Genomic DNA, 20,615 nt, shown 5'->3' on the forward strand with positions numbered 1-20,615 from the left:
AATGGTTGGTTGTCAAATAGCACCACCATATGACAACTAGAAATGTTCTTCAGTAAATTAAGTGTTAGGAGATGTAGGAGTTTATTAAGTTGCATAAAAGTCGAATGTGTGAAAGTCAAGGGCTACCTGAATTTAGCAGGGCTTTTTTTTTTTTCCAATTGATATATTTAGGTGGTCCTTTATTTATGGTCACTTAATGGGTGATTCTAAGAGTGGTCCTTACAATGAACTAAGCTGCTCACTTCCCTCTCACTGAGTTCTCTACAGATTATTCCTCACCTCAACTTAAATGGTGTTTGCCTCTGCTAACTTCTGGGAAGTTAGTTAAAGTTATGGTGAAAAATATTCTTTTCTCTCTATGACATGTAAGACCTTATTTATTTTCTACAGCATTTCTCTGTTTATAGCTGTCTGTTTGCATTCTGATTGGGAACACTGGGATCATTTTCATCATGCCGACAGTGGTGGTAATGGATGTATCCCTTTCCATGACCCGACCTGTGTCTATTGAGGGGTCCGAGGAATACCAGCGTAAGCACCTAGCAGCCCATGGTTTAACGATGCTGTTTGAGCACATGGCCACAAATTACAAGCTTGAATTTACAGCACTTGTGGTTTTTTCATCACTTTGGGAGTTGATGGTCCCCTTCACGAGAGATTATAATACCCTACAGGTACAAAATGTAGTAAGTTATTGTATGTACAGGGTCTAAATTTATTGGGAGGAAAACAGTGTTATAATGCATTGAACATTTAGAACTTTGGCATTATTTAATAAGTCTATGAGTACTTAATATGTGTAGCTAAACAACAAGAACTCACAACCAGTAAGTCTTATGCCTACTGTTTCTTTGGTACAGCTATGAGTTAGAGCTGTGAGTTGTTCCCTTATTTTCCTCTCTTGGTTTTCTGGAATTCTCTGTGGAAAAGTGAGCATCTCAGGATGTAGTGTTCCATTCCCTAAAATTTAGGGTCTTTAGGCTCAACACTTAATTTTTTTCTACTCTCCTATAAAACTTGAGGAAAGGAAAAAATAGCCCTTTCTTGTTCTAGAGTAATTCAAAATGATATTTCCTTTCCAACAAATAGCTTTGATTTTGATACCAATAAATTATAATTTTTAAATCTCAGTTGGTAGATATTATCTTTCAAGGGTGTTTTCTATGTTATGTCAGAATTTACTTTCTGACAACATCTCTAAATCATAATATTCATAATATTTCCAGCAGTGCCTAACACAGTGTCTTACCCATAGTAAGCAGTCAAGAAGTGTTTGTGGGCCAGGTGTGGCTCACGCCTGTAATCCCAGCACTTTGGGAAGCCAAGGCGAGAGGATCACTTGAGCCCAGGAGTTTGAGACCAGCCTGGACAACATGGCAAGATCCCGTTTCTATTTTTAATAAAAAGAAGAAAAAAAGGAAGTGTTTGTGGAATTAAACTGAATGTTTAACAATTGTTAGGTGGTTTAGAAATCCAGGATTAATAGAGTTTGAACTTTTTAATATAAGTAACAAAATTTTGTTAAATAATTCCTTTTATTATCTCGGATTTTTTAAGTAACTTAAAAGCTTTTTTTAAAAAAATTACACTGACTTAAAAATTTTTTTTAATTTTTTTTCCTGTAAAAGGATATTAAACTTTTGGTATATATGCTGACTTTCTTACAGGTGAATAAACTAAGGATTTCTGATGTTCTGCAGTTCTGAAATTTAGAGAATTGCTATATAAGAAGTGAGACGTAATGTTTTAGACCAGGAGCCCTGAAGTCAGACTGCATACTTACAAATCCAGGTTCTGCCACCTTTAGTCATGAGACCTGGGAAAGTTACTTAATCTTTCTATACCTTAATTACCTCATTTAAAGATAGAGTTAATAATCTATACCTTATAGTGTTATTGTGATAGCTAAATGCATAAAAGTGCCTAGGATGGTATTTAGAACATAGTTAATATTCAATAGATTTTGTTGTTGTGATGTGTTTAAAAGTTCCTTTTAATTTTTTCCTTCAAGGTCCACTTATAAAAATGTAAACTTGGTGGACTGTTCACTCTTACCTGATAAGAGGATAGAATAAATGGAATTCTTTTAACTATCTTTAATAGTTGAAGAAGTCTGTTCTAGCATTTTTCTTTAAGAAGCTATGCTTTGGTGCTCTCAGATACATCAGTGTCCCCTGTGTAACGTTCATACTTTGAACAATTTATGTTGTTTTCTAATAACTAATTAAAACTAAAGAGTAACTAGCAATTTTATCTTTTATTCAATAAGGAAGCACTAAGTAATATGGATGATTATGACAAAACCTGCTTGGAGTCTGCATTAGTTGGTGTTTGCAATATCGTTCAGCAAGAATGGGGTGGTGCAATTCCTTGCCAGGTAATGATCAATTCTTTTTCATTGCCCTAAGTTAACAACATTAACCACTGAGGTCCTTCGATTTTCTTCAGGCTGTGACACAGCATGCATTGTAATTTCTACAAACTACATTTTACACTATTGGTATCTTCTTAAGTGAAGGTACTAAATCAACACTAATGTGTTCAGAAAGCAGCAAAATTATGCCTTAAGGAAAGTATCCTCCTAGTAAATTGACTTATTGCAAACTAGTACTGTTATATAAAACACAAAGAGCTCACAGTGGAATTTTTGAACTATGCTCCCTGGAAGGGATCATTATAATTTTGAGTGATAAAATTATAAACATCAGTATAATATAGCCTGTCTTCATTATCTCAATGCAATTATTCAGGAGATTTTTTTTTTTTTTTTTTTTTTGAGACAGATTCTCACTTTGTTGCCCAGGCTGGAGTGCAGTGGAGCTATCATGGCTCACTGTAGCTTCAACCACTCAGGCTCAGGTGATTCTCCCACTCAGCCTCCTGAGTAGCTGAGACTACAGGCAAATGCCACCATACCTGGCTAATTTTTTACATTTTTTGTAGAGACCAGGTTTTGCCATGTTGCCCAGGCAACATGTTATTCAGCAAACTTTTAACCATCTCAACTGAGTTGTCTAAAAAGTGAGGAGAATAAAACATAAAATCTAGCCAGGCACAGTGGCTCATGCCTGTAATCCCAGCACTTTGGAAGGCCGAGGTGGACAGATCACCAGGTCAAGAGATCGAGACCATCCTGGCCAACATGGTGAAACCCCCGTCTCTACTAAAAATACAAAAATTAGCTGGGCGTGGTGGTATGCACCTGTAGTCCCAGCTACTCTGGAGGCTGAGGCAGGAGAATCACTTGAACCTGGGAGGCGGAGGCTGCAGTCAGCCGAGATTGCGCCACTGCACTCCAGCCTAGCGACAGAGCGAGACTCTGTTGGAAAAACAAACAAACAAACAAACATAAAATATGTTGCTCTTTACTTAGACTCCACAGTAGGCCACATTAGCATCAAATCAGAGCAGAGTAGTAGCAGAAAAAGATAACTGGAAATTTGCTCTATACAGATACTTTTGAAAAGTAGTAGCATATTTTGAAGGAAAAAGCAGAAACATTGCTAAAAGAAAAATAATAGTCTACAACAGGAGTCTGCAAGCTTTTTTTGTATTTTAGGCTTTGTAGGTGTCTGTGACAACTACTCAGCTCTGCTGTTATAGCATGAAAGCAGCCATAGATAATAAGTAAATGAATGGGTAGGGCTGTGTTTAAATAAAACTTTATTTACAAAAACAGACAGTGGGCCAAATTTAGCCTGTGGGCCATGATTTGCTGGACCCTGGTGTGTGACTTTTCATTATGGGGTCAAACACAGGATTCCTCAGTAATGTCAGTAGCATCACTAGTATTTATTTTTTAATAAAAAAAGATTATAGCCAGGCATGGTGGCTCACACCTATAATCCTAGCACTTTGTGAGGCAAAGGTGGGAGGATAACTTGAGCCCAGGAATTCAAGACCAGCCTGGACCACATAGTGAGGCCATGTCTTAAAAAAAGATTGTAGTTGCCTGGGAGTCAGGGAAAGGTATGAATTGACTCAAAAGAAGCAGGAGGGAATCTGGGTCGTGTTGGAACTATTCTTTATCTTGTTCGTGGCGGTGGTTACATGACTGAATGCAACTGTCAAAACTCATAGAACTGTATACTAAACAGGGTGATTTTACTGTATGTAAATTATGTCTCAATAAACTCACCTTTAGAAAACAACAAAAACATTTTTTCTTGTGAAAACCACCCTGTTTTATAAAATATAGTGGATACTTGCTAAAGAAGTCAAAAAATGCCTTTTGATCAATTTCTTTTCAGAAATTAAAAAAGCTCTTTATGGCATCTCAGCTTATAGGCATTACTTATTTTGGTAAATCCATGCATATAGGATGCCTTATTTCCTAACATCACAGTGAATAAATGAAGTTTTGTTGTCAGTATCTTCTGAACTGAAAGCTAGCAGGTAGCACAGTTTCATTTGCTATTTCTTCTTTGATTTTAGAGGAAAAATTCAGATTTTAAGAACCAGACCTTGTGCATCATGCAGACTTCTGACTTTTATGATTTTCTTCTTTTGAAAAAAAGGAAGAATCTGAATTTGAGATATACTGTATGTAACCTGAGGGCAAGGGGCCAAGCCTGAATCTGTCTCTACTAAAAATACAAAAATTAGCCGGACGTGGTGGCACATGCCTGTAATCCCAGCTACTCAGGAGGCTGAGGCAGGAGAATCACTTGAACCGGGGAGGCAGAGGTTGCAACGGTCAGCCAAGATTGGGCCATTGCACTCCAGCCTGGGCAACAGGAGAGAAACTCCGTCTCAAAAAAAAAAAACAAACATTGTAGTAGAGGTGGTTGTTACTAGTTATTGTTTTTATAATCAGTTACTATAAAACAAACTTGTTTAAATGTGGAATTTTTGGCCAGGTGCAGTGGCTCATGCCTGTAATCCCAACGCTTTGGGAGGCTAAGGTGGGCAGATCACCTGAGGTCAGGAGTTAAAGACCAGCCTGGCCAACATGGTGAAACCCTGTCTCTACTAAAAATACAAAAATTAGCGAAGTGTGGTGACATTCACCTGCAATCCTAGCTACCTGGGAGGCTGAGGTAGGGGAATCACTTGACCTGGGAGGCGGAGTTTGTAGTGAGCTGAAAACGTGCCTCTGCACTCTAGCCTGGGCAACAAAGTGAGACTCTGTCTTAAAAAAAAACAAAAAAGTGGAATTTTTAGCCAAGATTTTTTTTTTTATTTATTATTATTTTTTTGAAACAGAGTCTTGCTTTGTCGCCCAGGCTGGAGTGCAGTGGCGTGATCTCAGCTCACTGCAATCTCTGCCTCTAGGCTCAAATAATTCTCATGACTCAACCACCTGATGAGTAGCTGGGACTACAGGAGTGTGCCACCACGCCCTACAGAAGTGCACTACCACACCCAGCTAATTTTTGTATTTTTAGTAGACAAGGTTGTGCCGTGTTTGCCAGGCTGGTCTTGAACTCCTGGCCTCAAGTGATCCTCTGGCCTCAGCCTCCCAAAGTGCCGAGATTATAGCTGTCAGCCGCCACACCCAGCCTTAACCAAGGTTTTAGACAGCTGTACTGTGTCTTTATTATTTAGTAAAGTCTGTTTCATTTTGACATTACATGAAATATTTCATTATCCCATAGCATCTGAAAAAGCTGGCAGAGGTAAATCATTATATAGCAATTGTTGGTACCTAGAAAAGGAAATTGCCCTGTAGTCAATTGACTGTCGTGCTAAAAGATGACATCCTTCCAGGGGACCTCTATTAAGCATTCTTGGGCTTTATCAATAAGTGCCAATCTTGATATTTCACACAGTGCCACCACTTAATACTGCCTTAAGGGCCGGGTGCGGTAGTTCACGCCTGTAATCCCAGCACTTTGGGAGGCCGAGGCGGACGGTTGACAAGGTCAGGAGTTCGAGACCATCCTGGCCAATATGGTGAAACCCCGTCTCTACTAAAAATACAAAAATTAGTTGGGCGTTGTGGCACACGCCTGTGGTTCCAGCTGCTCAGGAGGCTGAGGCAGGGGAATCACTTTAACCTGGGAGGCGGAGGTTGCAGTGAGCTGAGATCATGGCACTGCACTCTAGCCTGGGTGACAGAGTGAGTTTCTGTGTCAAAAAAAAAAAAAAAAATACTGCCTTAATGGCCTATTATTATCAAGTTACCGGACTAGGCTAGGGAGAGCAAAAATAATCCTCTCCTGGGATGCGTGGGAAGTCTGTCCCCCACAGGATCATTCTGAAGCAATGAAGAAAAGGAAAACGATTTTGCAATTACTATCCATTGTTGGTATATTTTATTGGTTTTTTCAAATTGCAGGTTGATTAAGAATGCATTTTAGCTGGGCGCGGTGGCTCACGCCTGTAATCCCAGCGCTTTGGGAGGTAGAGACGGGAGGATCACGAGGTCAGGAGATCGAGACCATCCTGGCTAACACAGTGAAACCCCGTCTCTACTAAAAATACAAACAATTAGCCGGGCACGGTGGCGGGCGCCTGTAGTCCCAGCTACTCGGGAGGCTGAGGCAGGAGAATGGCATGAACCCGGGAGGCAGAGCTTGCAGTGAGCCGAGATTGCGCCACTGCACTCTAGCCTGGGCGACAGAGCGAGACTCCGTCTCAAAAAAAAAAAAAAAAGAATGTATTTTAAAGATCTTATATATTTCTGGTTAAATAGCCTTTATAAATACATATTTTAACCAGGTGTCATTTTAGTTGACCAGGCGTAGAGTTTGTCATCTTTGAAAATAAAGTGGCAAAGTTCAGACTACTGTGCTGGTACTTCCTAGGAGCACATGTGAAATGAATCTTCATTCCATATTTGACATTGGTATGTTAGGTACCGACTTCTTATCTAAGAGTTGGGGTTCTAGTTTTAATACAATTAAGTAAGAATTGGTTATGAATGTTTTTGTCCTTTTTTAAGTGTTCAGAAACAAGCTTTTAAAAAATATTTTATTAGATGAAATAGAGTAAAATGCATTGATCTTAAGTATACAGTTCACTGAGTTTTGACACATGTATACACCTATATAACTACTACTACAATTAAGATATAGTATTCTTTATCCTATAATGTGGAGTGGGGTTCTAGCACCTCACAAAATTTTCTCATGCCTTTTTTTGGTTTTCTTTTGCGGGGGCAGGTTGAGGGTTTATTTTGTTTTTCCAAACAGGGTCTCACTCTGTCACCCAGGCTGGACTGCAGTGGCATACTCACTATAGCCTCGACTTCCCAGGCTCAAGTGATCCTCCCACCTCAGCCTCCCAAGTAGCTGGGCCTGCAGGCATGCACCACCATGCCCAGTTAATTTTTGTATTTTTTGTAGAGACAGGGTTTCACCATGTTGCCTAGACTGGTCTTGAACTCCTGGCCTCTAGTGATCTGCCTGCCTTGGCCTCCCAAAGTGCTGGGATTACAGGTGTGAGCCACCATCTCAGGCCTGTTTTTTTGTTTTGTTTTGTTTTAAAAAGACAGAGTCTCTCTGTTGCCTAGGCTGGAGTACAGTAATGTGACCACGGCTCACTGCAGCCTTGACCTCCCAGGCTCAAGTGATCCTCCCACCTCAGCCTCCTGACTTGCTGAGACCACAGGTACATGCCACCACTCCTGGCTAATTTTTTTTTTCTAAGTTTTTTTAGAGATGGGATCTCCTTATGTTGCCCAGGCTGGTCTCAAACTCCTCGGCTCAAGCAATCCTCCTGCCTTGGCCTCCCAAAGCACTGGGAATACAGGCTTGAGCCACCATAGCCAGCCCTGGTGCCCCTTTCTAGCAGTGAAAACATTGCTAAATGGGACTGCTTTAAATATGTAATTTCATGTACAACCTCCTCTCTCTCTTTTTACAAACAGGTTGTCCTGGTGACAGACGGCTGTCTTGGCATTGGTAGAGGGTCACTACGACATTCCCTAGCCACTCAAAATCAACGAAGTGAGAGCAACAGGTTTCCACTACCTTTTCCTTTCCCATCTAAGTTATATATCATGTGCATGGCGAATTTGGAGGAGGTAATACCTTTTGCTAAGTTTTTAGTTTGATTAGGCATATTTTACAGCTTAGTTTATTTTTCAATATATACCACTAGTGCTATATTGTATATACTGTAGCATTGAACTCCATTGGTTTCAGCTGAGGCTGGTCATTTTATTTGAAAAGATTCTAGGTCTCAAATGTTCTTTGAAATTTCAGAGTGTTGCCCCATCTGGGGAATATAGCTGGAGTAGTTATCCATCCTGCTGATGGGTGCATAAAGGGTCAAGGTGTTCTTTTTAGTGCTATTCATTTCCCTTATATAAGAATTCTTATGTCCATTCCACCAGAAATGTTGACAGGAGTGTGCTTTGACTGACAGAAGAGTAAAGTAACATTATTCTGATATATGTTTTATTAAACACTTAAATTCTTGGTTTTCCCATTCATTTGGGAAAGTGATTTATCCTTTTTTCCTCTCAGTTTTTCTCTCTGTAAAATGTAGATAATGATGGTTCTCACCAAAAGATGTTAGAAACACTTTGGAGGGAAGATGCTGTGTAAATACTAACTGTGGTCACCTCTGAGAATCTTTGCAAAACTACTCCTGAATGAGATAGCTCTATCTGTGTCATTTTACGTAACATTCCTCTTTGGTAACCTTGAGTCAAAATTGTTGTAGTTATTTTCTTCTCACATTGGCTGTTAAAAAAATCACCCATTATTTATTGCCTATGTTATTGTAATGGCTTTGACCTTGGTGTGCTGAGAATAATCTGGCATTTTGTGCCAGCCACTTTAAGGGTCATCTGTTTTGCTTTATAGCTCCAGAGCACCGATTCCTTGGAATGCCTTGAACGTCTCATAGATTTAAACAATGGTGAAGGGCAGATTTTTACTATTGATGGCCCCCTGTGCTTGAAGAATGTCCAGTCTATGTTTGGGTGAGTATATGCTTAGAGCTCTTTTGCCTTCTTTACAATCCAGTATTATAATTTGAGATCCAGAAAGACTATCTGTTTTACTGTTCCTAATTGTGTCATATCATTTTCCCCAAGTTGTACATTTTTCAGATAAAGTGATGGGTAGTAATGGTTTTTCAAAGTAAATCTATACTGCCTGTAGATACTGACTTCCTTATAATGACTCAGCAAAATTTCAAATTAACTTGCTCTTGGGCTTTTCAGAATTGAAATTTCCTCACCAAAAATGTCAGATTTTGTTCTGTTTTTACAGATGGTCAGATCTTAGTTTTGGAACCAACTTGAAGGGAAACCAACCCTTATGTCCTGAAAAATTAACTTTATATGTATCGTGTTGCTTTTCCTATAACTATTATCATATTCTAGAAAACTGATAGATCTGGCATATACGCCTTTCCATGCTGTTCTCAAGTGTGGCCACCTAACTGCTGATGTACAAGTCTTCCCCAGGCCAGAACCTTTTGTTGTAGATGAAGAAATTGATCCTATCCCTAAAGTCATTAACACAGGTAACTTTTTAAAAAAACTTCTTTCTTAGTTTCTCTGTTATCCTTACTTTCTTCTGACTTGGGATTTTTACTCTCTTCTCTGTCTAGGAAGGTTGAAAAGAAATACATATTGTGATACAGGTTGAGTATTCCTTACCCAAAATGCTTGGGACCAGAGGTGCTTCAGATTTCAGATTTTTGGGGGTTTGGGATATTTGCATTTTACTTAGTGATTGAGCATCCTTAATCTGAAAATCCAAAGTGCTCCAGTGAGCATTTCCTTTGAGCTTCATGTCAGCTTCATGCATGTGTAACAGGTGCGGATTGTGGAGCATTTTGGATTTCAGATTTTCAGATAGGGGATACTCAACCTGTACTAGGGTGCTGTTGTCATCAGCACTTTGGATTGGAAGATTCATTACCTAAGGGGTGGCAGAATACTGGTCTTTTATGGTAAGGTCATCAGTTGATCTCCAATCCTAGATAATTATAACCACGAATTATTAGAGTTGGAAATCATAGCTGTATTCACTAGCATTGAAATCTCTGAGGTGATTCTTAATAGAGATACTGAACTTAATTAGTATCATAATTAAGGTCATATAAGAAGGGCTAGCTTCTATACTTTGCAGTATGACTCTTGCTATGTGACCCTGGGAAGTCTTCCTCTAGTTCTTATTGGCTAGGTAGGGAGAATCAATCAGATGGTCTTGGAGTTCTTGGATCTGATACAGTGTACTCTTCTAGCCCTGCTGCTTATATTATGACTGAAAGAAAGTGATGTACCACAGCTTTTACCTAGTTCATGTTGCTAATACTATGCTTAACTGAGACCGGCAAAGTGAAGAGTCAAAAATAGCAAGGAGCAGTGGAGAGGAGACTTGCTTCCTATTGGTGGGTGGACTCCTTGAATGTTAGGTGCATGTTAAACCTTTAAGGGCTGGATATTATCAGTGTTTCAGTCACCATTACAGCCTTGATGTCCAGCATAGTACCTGACACTTAGTAGGTGCCCAATAGGTAATTGTTCAGTCAATAAATGATTAGAATTAAATGTTCAGTGAATGCTCATTGTTTGAGGTATACAGATTTTTAAGGAGTTTTGGAGTGAGGGGCTGTGAACAGTCTTTTTACTTTTTGTGCCTTTAGCTTCTGGCTATCTGGAAGCAAAGCATCCATCTCTTCTACTGTGACTAGACAGCAGTATATTAAGCTGTACCAAAAGTCTTGTTGCCTTCATAACGGTTAGATTCCACTTCCTTCCCATCCTTTTTCGATGAGTAAATTTGAATAGGTCTTTTCTTTCCCATATAAACTCTTAGTGGAAGATCTTTCTTGCAGCTAAACTACTTTAAAATATAGTAGACCTTTTTCTACTCAAATGAAAAATATCTAGCTGCATTTATTGCTCAGCTAAGGGAGGTAAGGACAGCAAATCTCCAGAGAAGCACACTTCCTAATGTATTAGAAATATGGTCGGGCATGGTGGCTTACGCCTGTAGTCCCAGCAGTTTGGGAGGCCGAGGCGGACGGATCACCTGAGGTCGGGAGAGCAGCCTGACCAACATGGAGAAACCCTGTTTCTACTAAAAATACAAAATTAGCCAGGCATGGTGGCACATGTCTGTAATCCCAGCTACTTGGGAGGCTGAGGCAGGAGAGTCACTTGAACTCGGGAGGCTGAGGTTGCAGTTAGCTGAAATTGCGCCATTGCACTCCAGCCTGGGCAACAAGAGCGAAACTCCGTCTCAAAAAAAAAAAAGAAAAGAAAAAAGAAATATAAGGTGTTCACCATGATTCTGATTTTTAAAAATTCTTTTGAAAATATGGGTATTAATCTAGAAGAAAGACTGAAAAGCACATCAATAAAATATTAATAGAGATTTCCTTTGATTATGAATAATGAGTGACTTTTTCTTCTTTATAATTTTTATTGTTTTTTAAGTTTTTATATAATCGAAAATTTTAAGTTCTTTTGGTTACAACATTTATTTGTATTTATTTTAAGTTTTCAACAAATACTTTTGGTCTTTACTACAGCTTCTATAAAGCAGAGAAATCATTGTCATATTTAGACTGCTTACCCTAGTTTTGTAGAGAATACAGTTCTTTCTCAGAGAGATGTTTTTAATACAATAGCTTTATTCTTCAAAGGCTGATTGTAGTTGCTATGGAAGTGTTTGACTATGACGCCCCCTGGTGACCTGAACATCCCTGACTACACAGAGGGATTAGACCTTTCAGTTTTTGCCTTGGCTGGGGTCCTAACCTTATAAAAATAAAATCTAGCTGATTTTGTCATATAACTTAGACTCATTAAATAAATGACAGTTATCATTATTTCCTGAGCAGCTTAAAATGCAAATTATTAGACAACTCCATAGACAAATCTAATAACTTTCTCAGTCATCATATTTGAAACCCCAACCTAAACAGTGCATTTGTGAAATCTAATACACAGAAAATAATGTACTTTTCCATAGAATGAATTAATTCTATGTTGATTCCTTCATTTCAGATTTGGAAATAGTGGGATTTATTGATATAGCTGATATTTCAAGTCCCCCAGTTCTGTCCAGACATCTGGTCTTACCTATAGCACTTAACAAAGGTGAGTTCTTTTCCTATTCCAGTGATACGTCTGAAGCATCTTATTAACTAAAGTTATTCTTAAATCTTAAATAGTAGGATAGACCATTTTGCAGAATTTAGGGGAAAGGAATAGTTACAGAATTGGATTTTAGAAAATGGAATATTGCCTAATATATCAAAAAAGTAATTCTGCTTTACATGGTAGAAACGTGTTTACACATATTTATTGTGTGTTGGTTTGTGAATTCGCAGCGGAGGTCCTCTTTAGAGATGAGAATGCTTAGTCCCTCATCCAGGGCTCTGCCTTTCCTAGTAGTAACATGCTGAGAAAGCTTAAGTAGTTATCAGAAGGTTACTTGATAAATGTGCAAGTCAAATACAGCTTTATACACAGAAGAATCACATCTGTTCTTTGTTCTACTAGTGCCCAGCACATAGTAGATAACTCAGTAAATATTGTTGAATGAATAGGTGAATCCAGGCCCTTGTGAGTCCTCTTTACTGCAGCATATATCTTTAGGAACTATAAAGTCATCTCCCCAAATTCAGCATCTCTCTGGAGAATGCTAGACTCTAGCTCTTTAAAATTGTCTTTTTCAAGGGTGGCACTGTGCTGTGGTGGGTATAGAGCAGGAGCTCTTGTCCCTGACTGGCTACAGGTTCAAATCCTAGTTCTACCCTTAAAATTATCTTTTTCTCTGTTTTAAGCTGACCATCCACTTTATATTTATCAGCTTTCTCTAAGAAATATATGTAGTCAGTCAGGTTTTCACATACTGAGTAATGACCACATTGCATTTATGCCCAGATTATCTCAGTTGGAGTATTGGATATTCTATAACCAATCACACGTTCACAGATAGAATCTTGATATATACCCACAGACGACTTTATAATCACTGTTGATAATTATTATTCTCAGAGAACAGCCAGATTTACCTTATTTCTAAGGCCCTGGGGAATTCTGCATGCCACTATACTTGCCAAGAAAGAAATTGAGCAAAATAAACCATTTATATAGGGGAATAGAGAAAAGAAAAATATGGGAAGGTGGCCAGGCGCAGTGGCTCACACCTGTAATCCCAGCACTTTGGGAGGCCAAGGCGGGTGGATCACAAGGTCAGGAGATTGAGACCATCCTGACTAACATGGTAAAACCCCATCTCTACTAAAAATAAAAAAAATTTAAAAAGCCGGACATGGTGGCAGGTGCCTGTAGTCCCAGCTACTCAGGAGGCTGAGGGAGGAGAATGGCGTGAACCCAGGAGGCGGAGTTTGCAGTAAGCTGAGATCGCACCACTGCACTCCAGCCTGAGCGACAGAGTGAGACTCCATCTCAAAAAAAAAAAAAAAGAAAGAAAGAAAAAGAAAAATATGGGAAAGCAGAATAGGGCCATGTTGTAAGGGCTGTTGAATTGTCGAGCTAAACTGGGCAAATTCTTCCTGTTGAATTAGAAAGTCTTTGAACAAAACAGAGCAGACAGATATTTTTAGAGGGAAGTTAATTGTAGGAAGATTCATCTGTCAGCAGAGTGTGAGAGAACCTGGAGAATCCAGTCAAAAAGCTTATAGAGTAATCATTGTTTACCTTTGGGGACTCACATGCATGTGCTGCCGTAAGCCTGTTGGTTATGAATGCACTTGACATCTCAGTATCTAATTCCGTTTAAATGGGTGGCTGAAGCTTCCAGATACCATCTAACTAAAAATCCTAGTGGAACTGTGGAAAACGGATTTTTGTGTGTAAGCTTTACTGAGATATAATTCACATACCGTATACTTCACCCATTTAAAGTGGTTTTTAGTATATTTACAGAGTTGTGCAACCATCACCACAATCAATTTGAGAACTTTTTTATAACCCCAAAAAGAAACCCTGTACCCTTTAACTATCAACTCCCAGACCCCTCCCCCCATTTCCCCTACCGAAAATAACCACTAATATCCTTTCTCTATATATAGATTTGCCTATTCTAGATGTTTTATATAAATAGAATTCATATAATGTGTGGAAACTGACTTTTATGTAGACATTGGAAAACTGGAATGAGTTTTTCCTGCTTGTTATAATATTCCCTTAGAACTCTACACTATCCCTTAAAGGCTAGAAACATCCAAGATTATAAATTGGGGTCTGGGGTTGTTTTTTTTTTGTTTTTTTTTTGAGACGGAGTCTTTCTCTGTCCCCCAGGCTGGAGTGCAGTGGCGCGATCTCGGCTCACCACAACCTCCACCTCCTGGGTTCACGCCATTCTCCTGCCTCAGCCTCCCGAGTAGCTGGGAATACAGGCGCCCGCCAACACGCCCGGCTAATTTTTTGTGTTTTTAGTAGAGACAGGGTTTCACCATGTTAGCCAGGATGGTCTCGATCTCCTGACCTCGTGATCCGCCCGCCTCAGCCTCCCAAAGTGCTGGAATTACAGGCTTGAGCCACCGCGCCCGGCTATGGGTCTGGGGTTTTTGTAGTTAATTTCAGTCTGACTTGTTTTCTCTTTTTTTCACAGAAGGTGATGAGGTGGGTACTGGCATCACTGATGACAATGAAGATGAAAATTCAGCCAATCAGATTGCAGGCAAAATACCCAACTTTTGTGTCCTGCTCCATGGTAGCCTAAAAGTGGAAGGAATGGTAGCGATTGTTCAATTAGGGTAGGAAACTTTGTTTACATTTGGTTGAATGAAAGGGAAAATCGTTTTACAAAGTGAAGTATTTTGCAGACTTTTCTGAAAGAAATAGAAAGGTCCTTGTCACCTTTTTCCTTTTCCTGCCACACTTTTCCTACCTGCTACTACATTCCTTTTTTTTTTTTGGTTTTGTTTTTTGAGACGAGGTCTTGCTGTGTCCCCCAGGGGTACAGTGGCATGATCACGGTTCACTGCAGCTTCAACCTCCCAGGCTCAAGCAATCCTCCCATCTCAGCCTTCCAAGTAGCCATGACCCAGGTGTGCACCACCATGCCTGGCTAATTTTTTTTTTTTTTTTTTAATTTATAGAAGTGGGGTCTCACTGTGTTGCCCAGACTGGTCTTGAACTCCTGGGCTCAAGGATCCTCCCACCTTGGCCTCCCAAAATGCTGAGATTACGGGCATTGAGCCACAGTGCCTAGCTGCTGTTACCTTCTAAATTACTCTTTTAATCATCCCCTAGAATAAGTGTGGAGTGAGCCTTTTAATTACATTGCCTTTATTTTATATCCTTTCGCAATTTTCCTCTTTCTAATCCTATCTAGAATACCTGGGTTCTGGTTATAGCAATGCTACTAACTTGCTTTAGGATGTTAGGCAGGATTCACAGGCTCCTCATCTGTAAAATGAGGGGATAGAATGAAACAAACAAAAAAAAGATGCTGATAAAATTGAGCATTTTATTATGTGCCAGGCACTCCTCTAGGTATTTTACATACATTAGCGCATTTAATCCCTCATAACAACACTACATGGGAGGTATCAGCATTATCCCTATTTTATAGATGAGGAGACTGAGGCTTAGAGAGGTTATGGAACTTGCCCAAGGTCACACAGCTAGTAATGAAAGAGCCATGATTCTTACCCATGCATTCTGACTCCAGAGCCTACTCGTAATCATTCTGCTGTGTTCCTTCCCTGTGAGGAAACCCCGTTAGCTTTTACATTTTCTGAAGTCTCAAAATCTGCAAAACCATCTATTTCCCTTTCTGTAATACATATTGTTAGAAAAAAGGAGGTCACTGATCATTTTCTGGCCACTACCTGGGATTGGCTGGTATAGATCAAGAGTTAGGATTAATTAAAGGAAGCATGGCTCCATTTCTGCTACAGTTAAAATTAGCTGGTCCAAAAAGAGGAATGCAGATCTTCCTAGGTATTAGTCTGCTATATTTCTTGGCACCCAAACTACTTGTACTGGTCTGAATATGAGAATCATCTGGGACCCTTTGAGAAACTGGGGACAGAGTCTCTCTTACATAACAGGATGATGGCCTTGTGCCCTGTGGTAGAAGAGCTTCTCTTGGTGCTGCTGTGAGTGACTCAGTGAGGCAGGTGACAGGACCTGTAGGTCACAGCCTTTACCCCTCCTTATCACCTCTCCAGCTACTTGCTGCCCTTTGTGATTTTTTTCTCTTTCAAGATTGCTTTTGATTTCCGTATCCACATAATTTTACCTGAATAATAATAAATGTCCCAGAAGAATGGAAATATTAGGGGACAGCAGTATGCATTTTCAGGTTTAGGATTTGGCTTTGGTAAAAGTAATGTGCCTGATTTCAAAGCTGAAGCCTGTGTCTCTCAAGAGAAAAATACAGGCTAGACTTATTTAACTTGACAGTCTCAGGCTTGATGTTCTTCTGATCTTCCATCTTCTCTCCATCTAGTCCTGAATGGCATGGAATGCTCTACTCCCAAGCTGACAGCAAGAAGAAATCAAACCTCATGATGTCTCTCTTTGAGCCTGGCCCAGAACCTCTCCCATGGCTAGGGAAAATGGCACAGTTGGGTCCTATTTCAGGTATAATCCAGATCAGATTTTACTTATCTTGACTTTGTTTTCATTCTGCTGTGTTCAGTGTCTCTGACTGTGCAGTCAGAGAACTGACTGATCTCCCTTACTGGTATGCCATGGTCTCGGATGATGCTGGATGTGTACATGGAAAACTTGAAGAGAGTTTGATGTTTGAACTCCTAAATTTTACAGCTCAGGAGAAATCAACCTTTAGATTGCTTTAAGTAAATGCAAACTCTTCAACGGCTTAGAGTGAAAAACTGATCTCCATAATTTTTTTCTTGGTGTACTATAGTTCAAGTAATTTTCTGTCATTCCTAGATAATGTAATCTTTCCTTCTTCTTGAAACTTTTTTTCTGTAGCTTTCCTGACATTGCTTCTGGTACCGATTTGACTTTTTCTTTGGCAAACTTTTCTTTCTCTCTTCGTTTTGTCTTTTCTTCCCCTTGCCTCATGGTTTCCAACATGTTGTTCTTTGCCTTCTTCTTTTTGGTTATTCTTCTCCCTTGGTTATTTTATCAGCTGTAAAACTTCACATTTCCCAAATCTGTAACTCTAGTCTCACCTGATCTCTCCCTGGAATTTGCATATCATATTTCCAGTTCCTAGTTGGATCTCTACACCTGGATATTCTGTCACAGTCTCAAGCTTAGCTGTTTGTTACAGACCTATGGTCCCGCACCCCTTTCTCCTCAAACTATTCCTCCTTCTGATTTTCCTCCTCTTGATTAAGTCATTTGTGCCACTAGCTACTCAGGTTCCAACTGTAGAGTCATCTTTGACTCATCTGGGACCATTTCACTTTCAGGAACATTTACCAAGCAACCTATTCTGTGCCAGGCCTAAGGAATAAAAGAGTTAGCTGGAGTTGTTCAAAGTCTAGTGGAAAGTGGAATGATCACAGACTGGCACAAATCAGAGTTAGCGTGGAGGAGATGATGATGAGCTCTGCCTAGAGGACTCAGGAGAATCTTCACAGAGGAGAAATACCCTAGTTGAGTTTTGAAGAAAAGGAGGAACTTGCTGAGCTAATGAAGGGAAGAAAGGGCATCCTGGGCAAACAGAACACATACAGAAAGAAAAGGAAGTACGGCACAAAATGTGAGAGTGGGTGTGGGGTGGCAGATGGTAGATTGGACATTGGTAGTAGCTAGAGTGGAGCAGGCCTTGTCTGAAATGTGAAGAACCAGGAATTTATCTTGCAGATACTGGGAAGCCACTGAAGAGGAGTAATATGATCAGATCCTTCTGGCTACAGTGAGAATGGGGATACCGGTTAGGAAACTATATTTTAGGGGCTGGTGCCCCCTGTAGTTGTACAATATGGCCATAATCCAAGTGAGAGATAAATTTGTATTTAGAAAGATATCTCTGTTGAGTGTGGATTTGAAAAGGCAAGGACCTGTGGCTGAAAGTTACTGTGTTAGTCCTGGAAATGTGAAGATGAGAGCCAGACCGTGGCAATAGCTGGGGGTAAAATGTATTTAGGAAGTAGAATCAATAACGTTTGGATATGAAAATAAAGGAGAGAGAAGTGTTAAAAATGACCCCAGCTTTCTGACCTGGGCTGCAGGGTGAAAGGTAGTACTATTAGTTGAAATAGATAATAGAGAGAGAAGAGTAAATTTGGGGAGAACATATTTTGTTTATGTTGAGTTCATGCCTATGAGATATAGGTGGAGGTGCCTAGAGACAATTCTGTAGAAGTCTGAAGTTTAGTAGAGAGGGCAGAGTTGGAGATAAAATTTTAGGTTGTAAGCCTATCACAAATAGTTAAAATGGTGAGAATGAGGGAGATTGCTCAGGGCAGTGGTTCACAAATTTTGAGTTTTTGTGTACAAAAATAAACTTGGAATAAATACCACGTGTTCTCACTCATATATGGAAGCTGAAAAAAAATGAGCTCGTGGAAGTAGAGAGTAGAATCTAGAATCATGGTCATTAGAGGTTGGGAAGGGTAGTGAGGAGAGGAGAATAGGGAGAGGTAACAGATACAAAGTTACAGCTGTTAGAGAGGAATAAGTTCAGTGCTCTATAGCATTGTAGCGTGAATATTGCTCACAATAATTTAGTGTATATTTTCAAACAGCTAGAAGAGAGGATTTTGAATTTTCACAACACAAGGAAATGATAAATATTCAGCCAGGCGTGTTGGCTCTTGTCTGTAATCCCAGTACTTTGGGAGGCCAGGGCAGGTGGATCACTTGAGTCCAGGAGTTTGAGACCAGCCTGGCCAACATGGTGAAACCCTATCTCTACCAAAAATACAAAAATTAGCCGGGCGTGGTGGCGTGCACCTGTGGTCCCAGTTACTCAGGGGGCTGAGGTGGAAGGATCGCTTGAGCCCAGGAAGCAGAGGCTGCAGTGAGCCCTGATTGCGTCGCTGCACTCCAACCTGTCTGGCCCTCACAGAAAAAGTTTGTCAACCTCTGACTAGACTATTGTGATGGTTTTCACCAAAGATGCCTATCTATAATCTAAGATAGTAGTAGCATTCAGACTCCTTTCTGATCTGGCTTCCAACATAGCAACACTTGGCTTGTTACAGTTGTTCTTTATTCCAGTTGAACTGCTGTTCACTCTGCCCTGTGTTCATGTTGTTTTTTTCCTCCTGGATCTGTTCTGCTTTTCAGTGTGGATAATAATAGCTAATATTATAATGAACTTAACTTTGTGCCAGGCACTGTGCTGGACACAGTGAGCATACCGTCTCATTTAACTCTCACAGCAGTCTTGGAATTGGAATTATGATAACAAATAACAATTAATAATAAAACCTACCTCAGAGGGTTGTTGAGCAAAACATGCAAAATAGCACTATTGTTTGTACCAATCCCTCCTACTCCCAATTCTGTTCCTAGAGACAACTACTTTTTAAAACTTATTTGTTTCTTTTGGTATTTATTTATATTTCTTTTTTTTTTTTTTAATTGAGACATCTCACTCCATCGCCCAGGCTGGAGTGCAGTGGTGCAATCTTGGTTCACTGCAACCTTCACCTCCCAGGTTCAAGCAGTTCTTCTGCCTCTGCCTCCCTAATAGCTGTGACTACAGGCACAAGCCACCATGCCCGCCTAATTGTATTTTTAGTAGAGACAGGGTTTCATCATGTTGTTGGTCAGGCTGGTCTCAAACTCCTGACCTCAAGTAATCCTCCTGCCTCGGCCTCCCCAAGTGCTGGGATTACAGGCGTGAGCCACTGTGCCCAGCCTTATTTACATTTCTAAATAATATAGGTATGTCCCTATTTCTGTCAGGGGTTCCCCCATTTTATTATTATTATTATTTATTTATTTTGAGATGGAGTCTTGCTCTGTTGCCCAGGCTGGAGTGTAGTGGCATGATCTCAGCTCACTACAACCTCTGCCTCCTGTATTCAAGCAATTCTCGTGCCTCAGCCTCCCCAGTAGCTGGAACTACAGGTGCCCACCACCACGCTTGGCTGATTTTTGTATTTTTAGTAGGTACAGGGTTTCACCATGTTCGCCAGTCTGGTCTCAAACTCCTGACCTCAAGTGATCCGCCCTCCTTGACCTCCCAAAGTGCTAGGATTACAGGCATGAGCCACTGTGCCCGGCCTCCTGTCTTATTACTTTTCATTTATTTTTTGAGACAGGGTCTCACTCTGTCACCCAGGCTGAAGTGCAGTGGCACAGTCTTGGCTCACTGCAGCCTTGACCTCTTGGGTGATCCTCCCACCTCAACCTCCCATGTGGCTGGGACCACGGGTGCATGCCACCATGCCTGGCTAATTTTTTTGATTCTTTTACAGAGACAAGGTCTCATTATGTTGCCAAGGCTGATCTCAAACTCCTGGGCTAAAGCAATCCTCCACTTTAGCCTCCCAGACTGTTGGGATTACAGGCGTGAGCCACCACACCCAGCCCTTTTCCCCCATTTTAGATACCATTTTTTTACTTTTTAAAGGATGAATATTTAGCTCTATTAACACCGCCATCTCCCACCCACCTACACAAGACGCACATTTTCCCTCCCACTATCCTCCCAATATAGTTATAACGTTCTTTTTGGTTAAATCAGTATTCAGTCGTTGTTAGATGATGTAAATGTTATTTACAACTAAGCTATACCAATTTGTATTTCCTTTGTTTTGCAACTTTTTGTCCCCTAGCTCAGTCC

At 40.2% G+C, this 20,615-nt stretch overlaps 1 protein-coding gene across 12 annotated transcripts in view; it reads left to right on the forward strand.

The window, feature by feature from the left end:
* The window catches only part of INTS14 (integrator complex subunit 14), a 33,690-nt gene that overhangs the window by 3,465 nt on the left and 9,610 nt on the right, over positions 1-20,615 (forward strand). For 3 of the 12 annotated variants that reach the window (XM_032175170.2, XM_032175168.2, XM_058427637.1), the window contains exons 2-9: positions 408-674; positions 2,270-2,377; positions 7,814-7,969; positions 8,757-8,875; positions 9,281-9,423; positions 11,921-12,013; positions 14,499-14,643; positions 16,347-16,480. In XM_032175170.2, the coding sequence (XP_032031061.1) occupies positions 453-674; positions 2,270-2,377; positions 7,814-7,969; positions 8,757-8,875; positions 9,281-9,423; positions 11,921-12,013; positions 14,499-14,643; positions 16,347-16,480 (1,120 nt within the window). In that variant the 5' untranslated portion in view covers positions 408-452. The other 9 variants (XM_058427632.1, XM_058427631.1, XM_058427636.1 and 6 more) reach the window with 6 other exon arrangements.

Source organism: Hylobates moloch, unplaced genomic scaffold (genome assembly GCF_009828535.3).
Source record: "Hylobates moloch isolate HMO894 unplaced genomic scaffold, HMol_V3 SCAFFOLD_14, whole genome shotgun sequence".
Taxonomy (NCBI): domain Eukaryota; kingdom Metazoa; phylum Chordata; class Mammalia; order Primates; family Hylobatidae; genus Hylobates; species Hylobates moloch.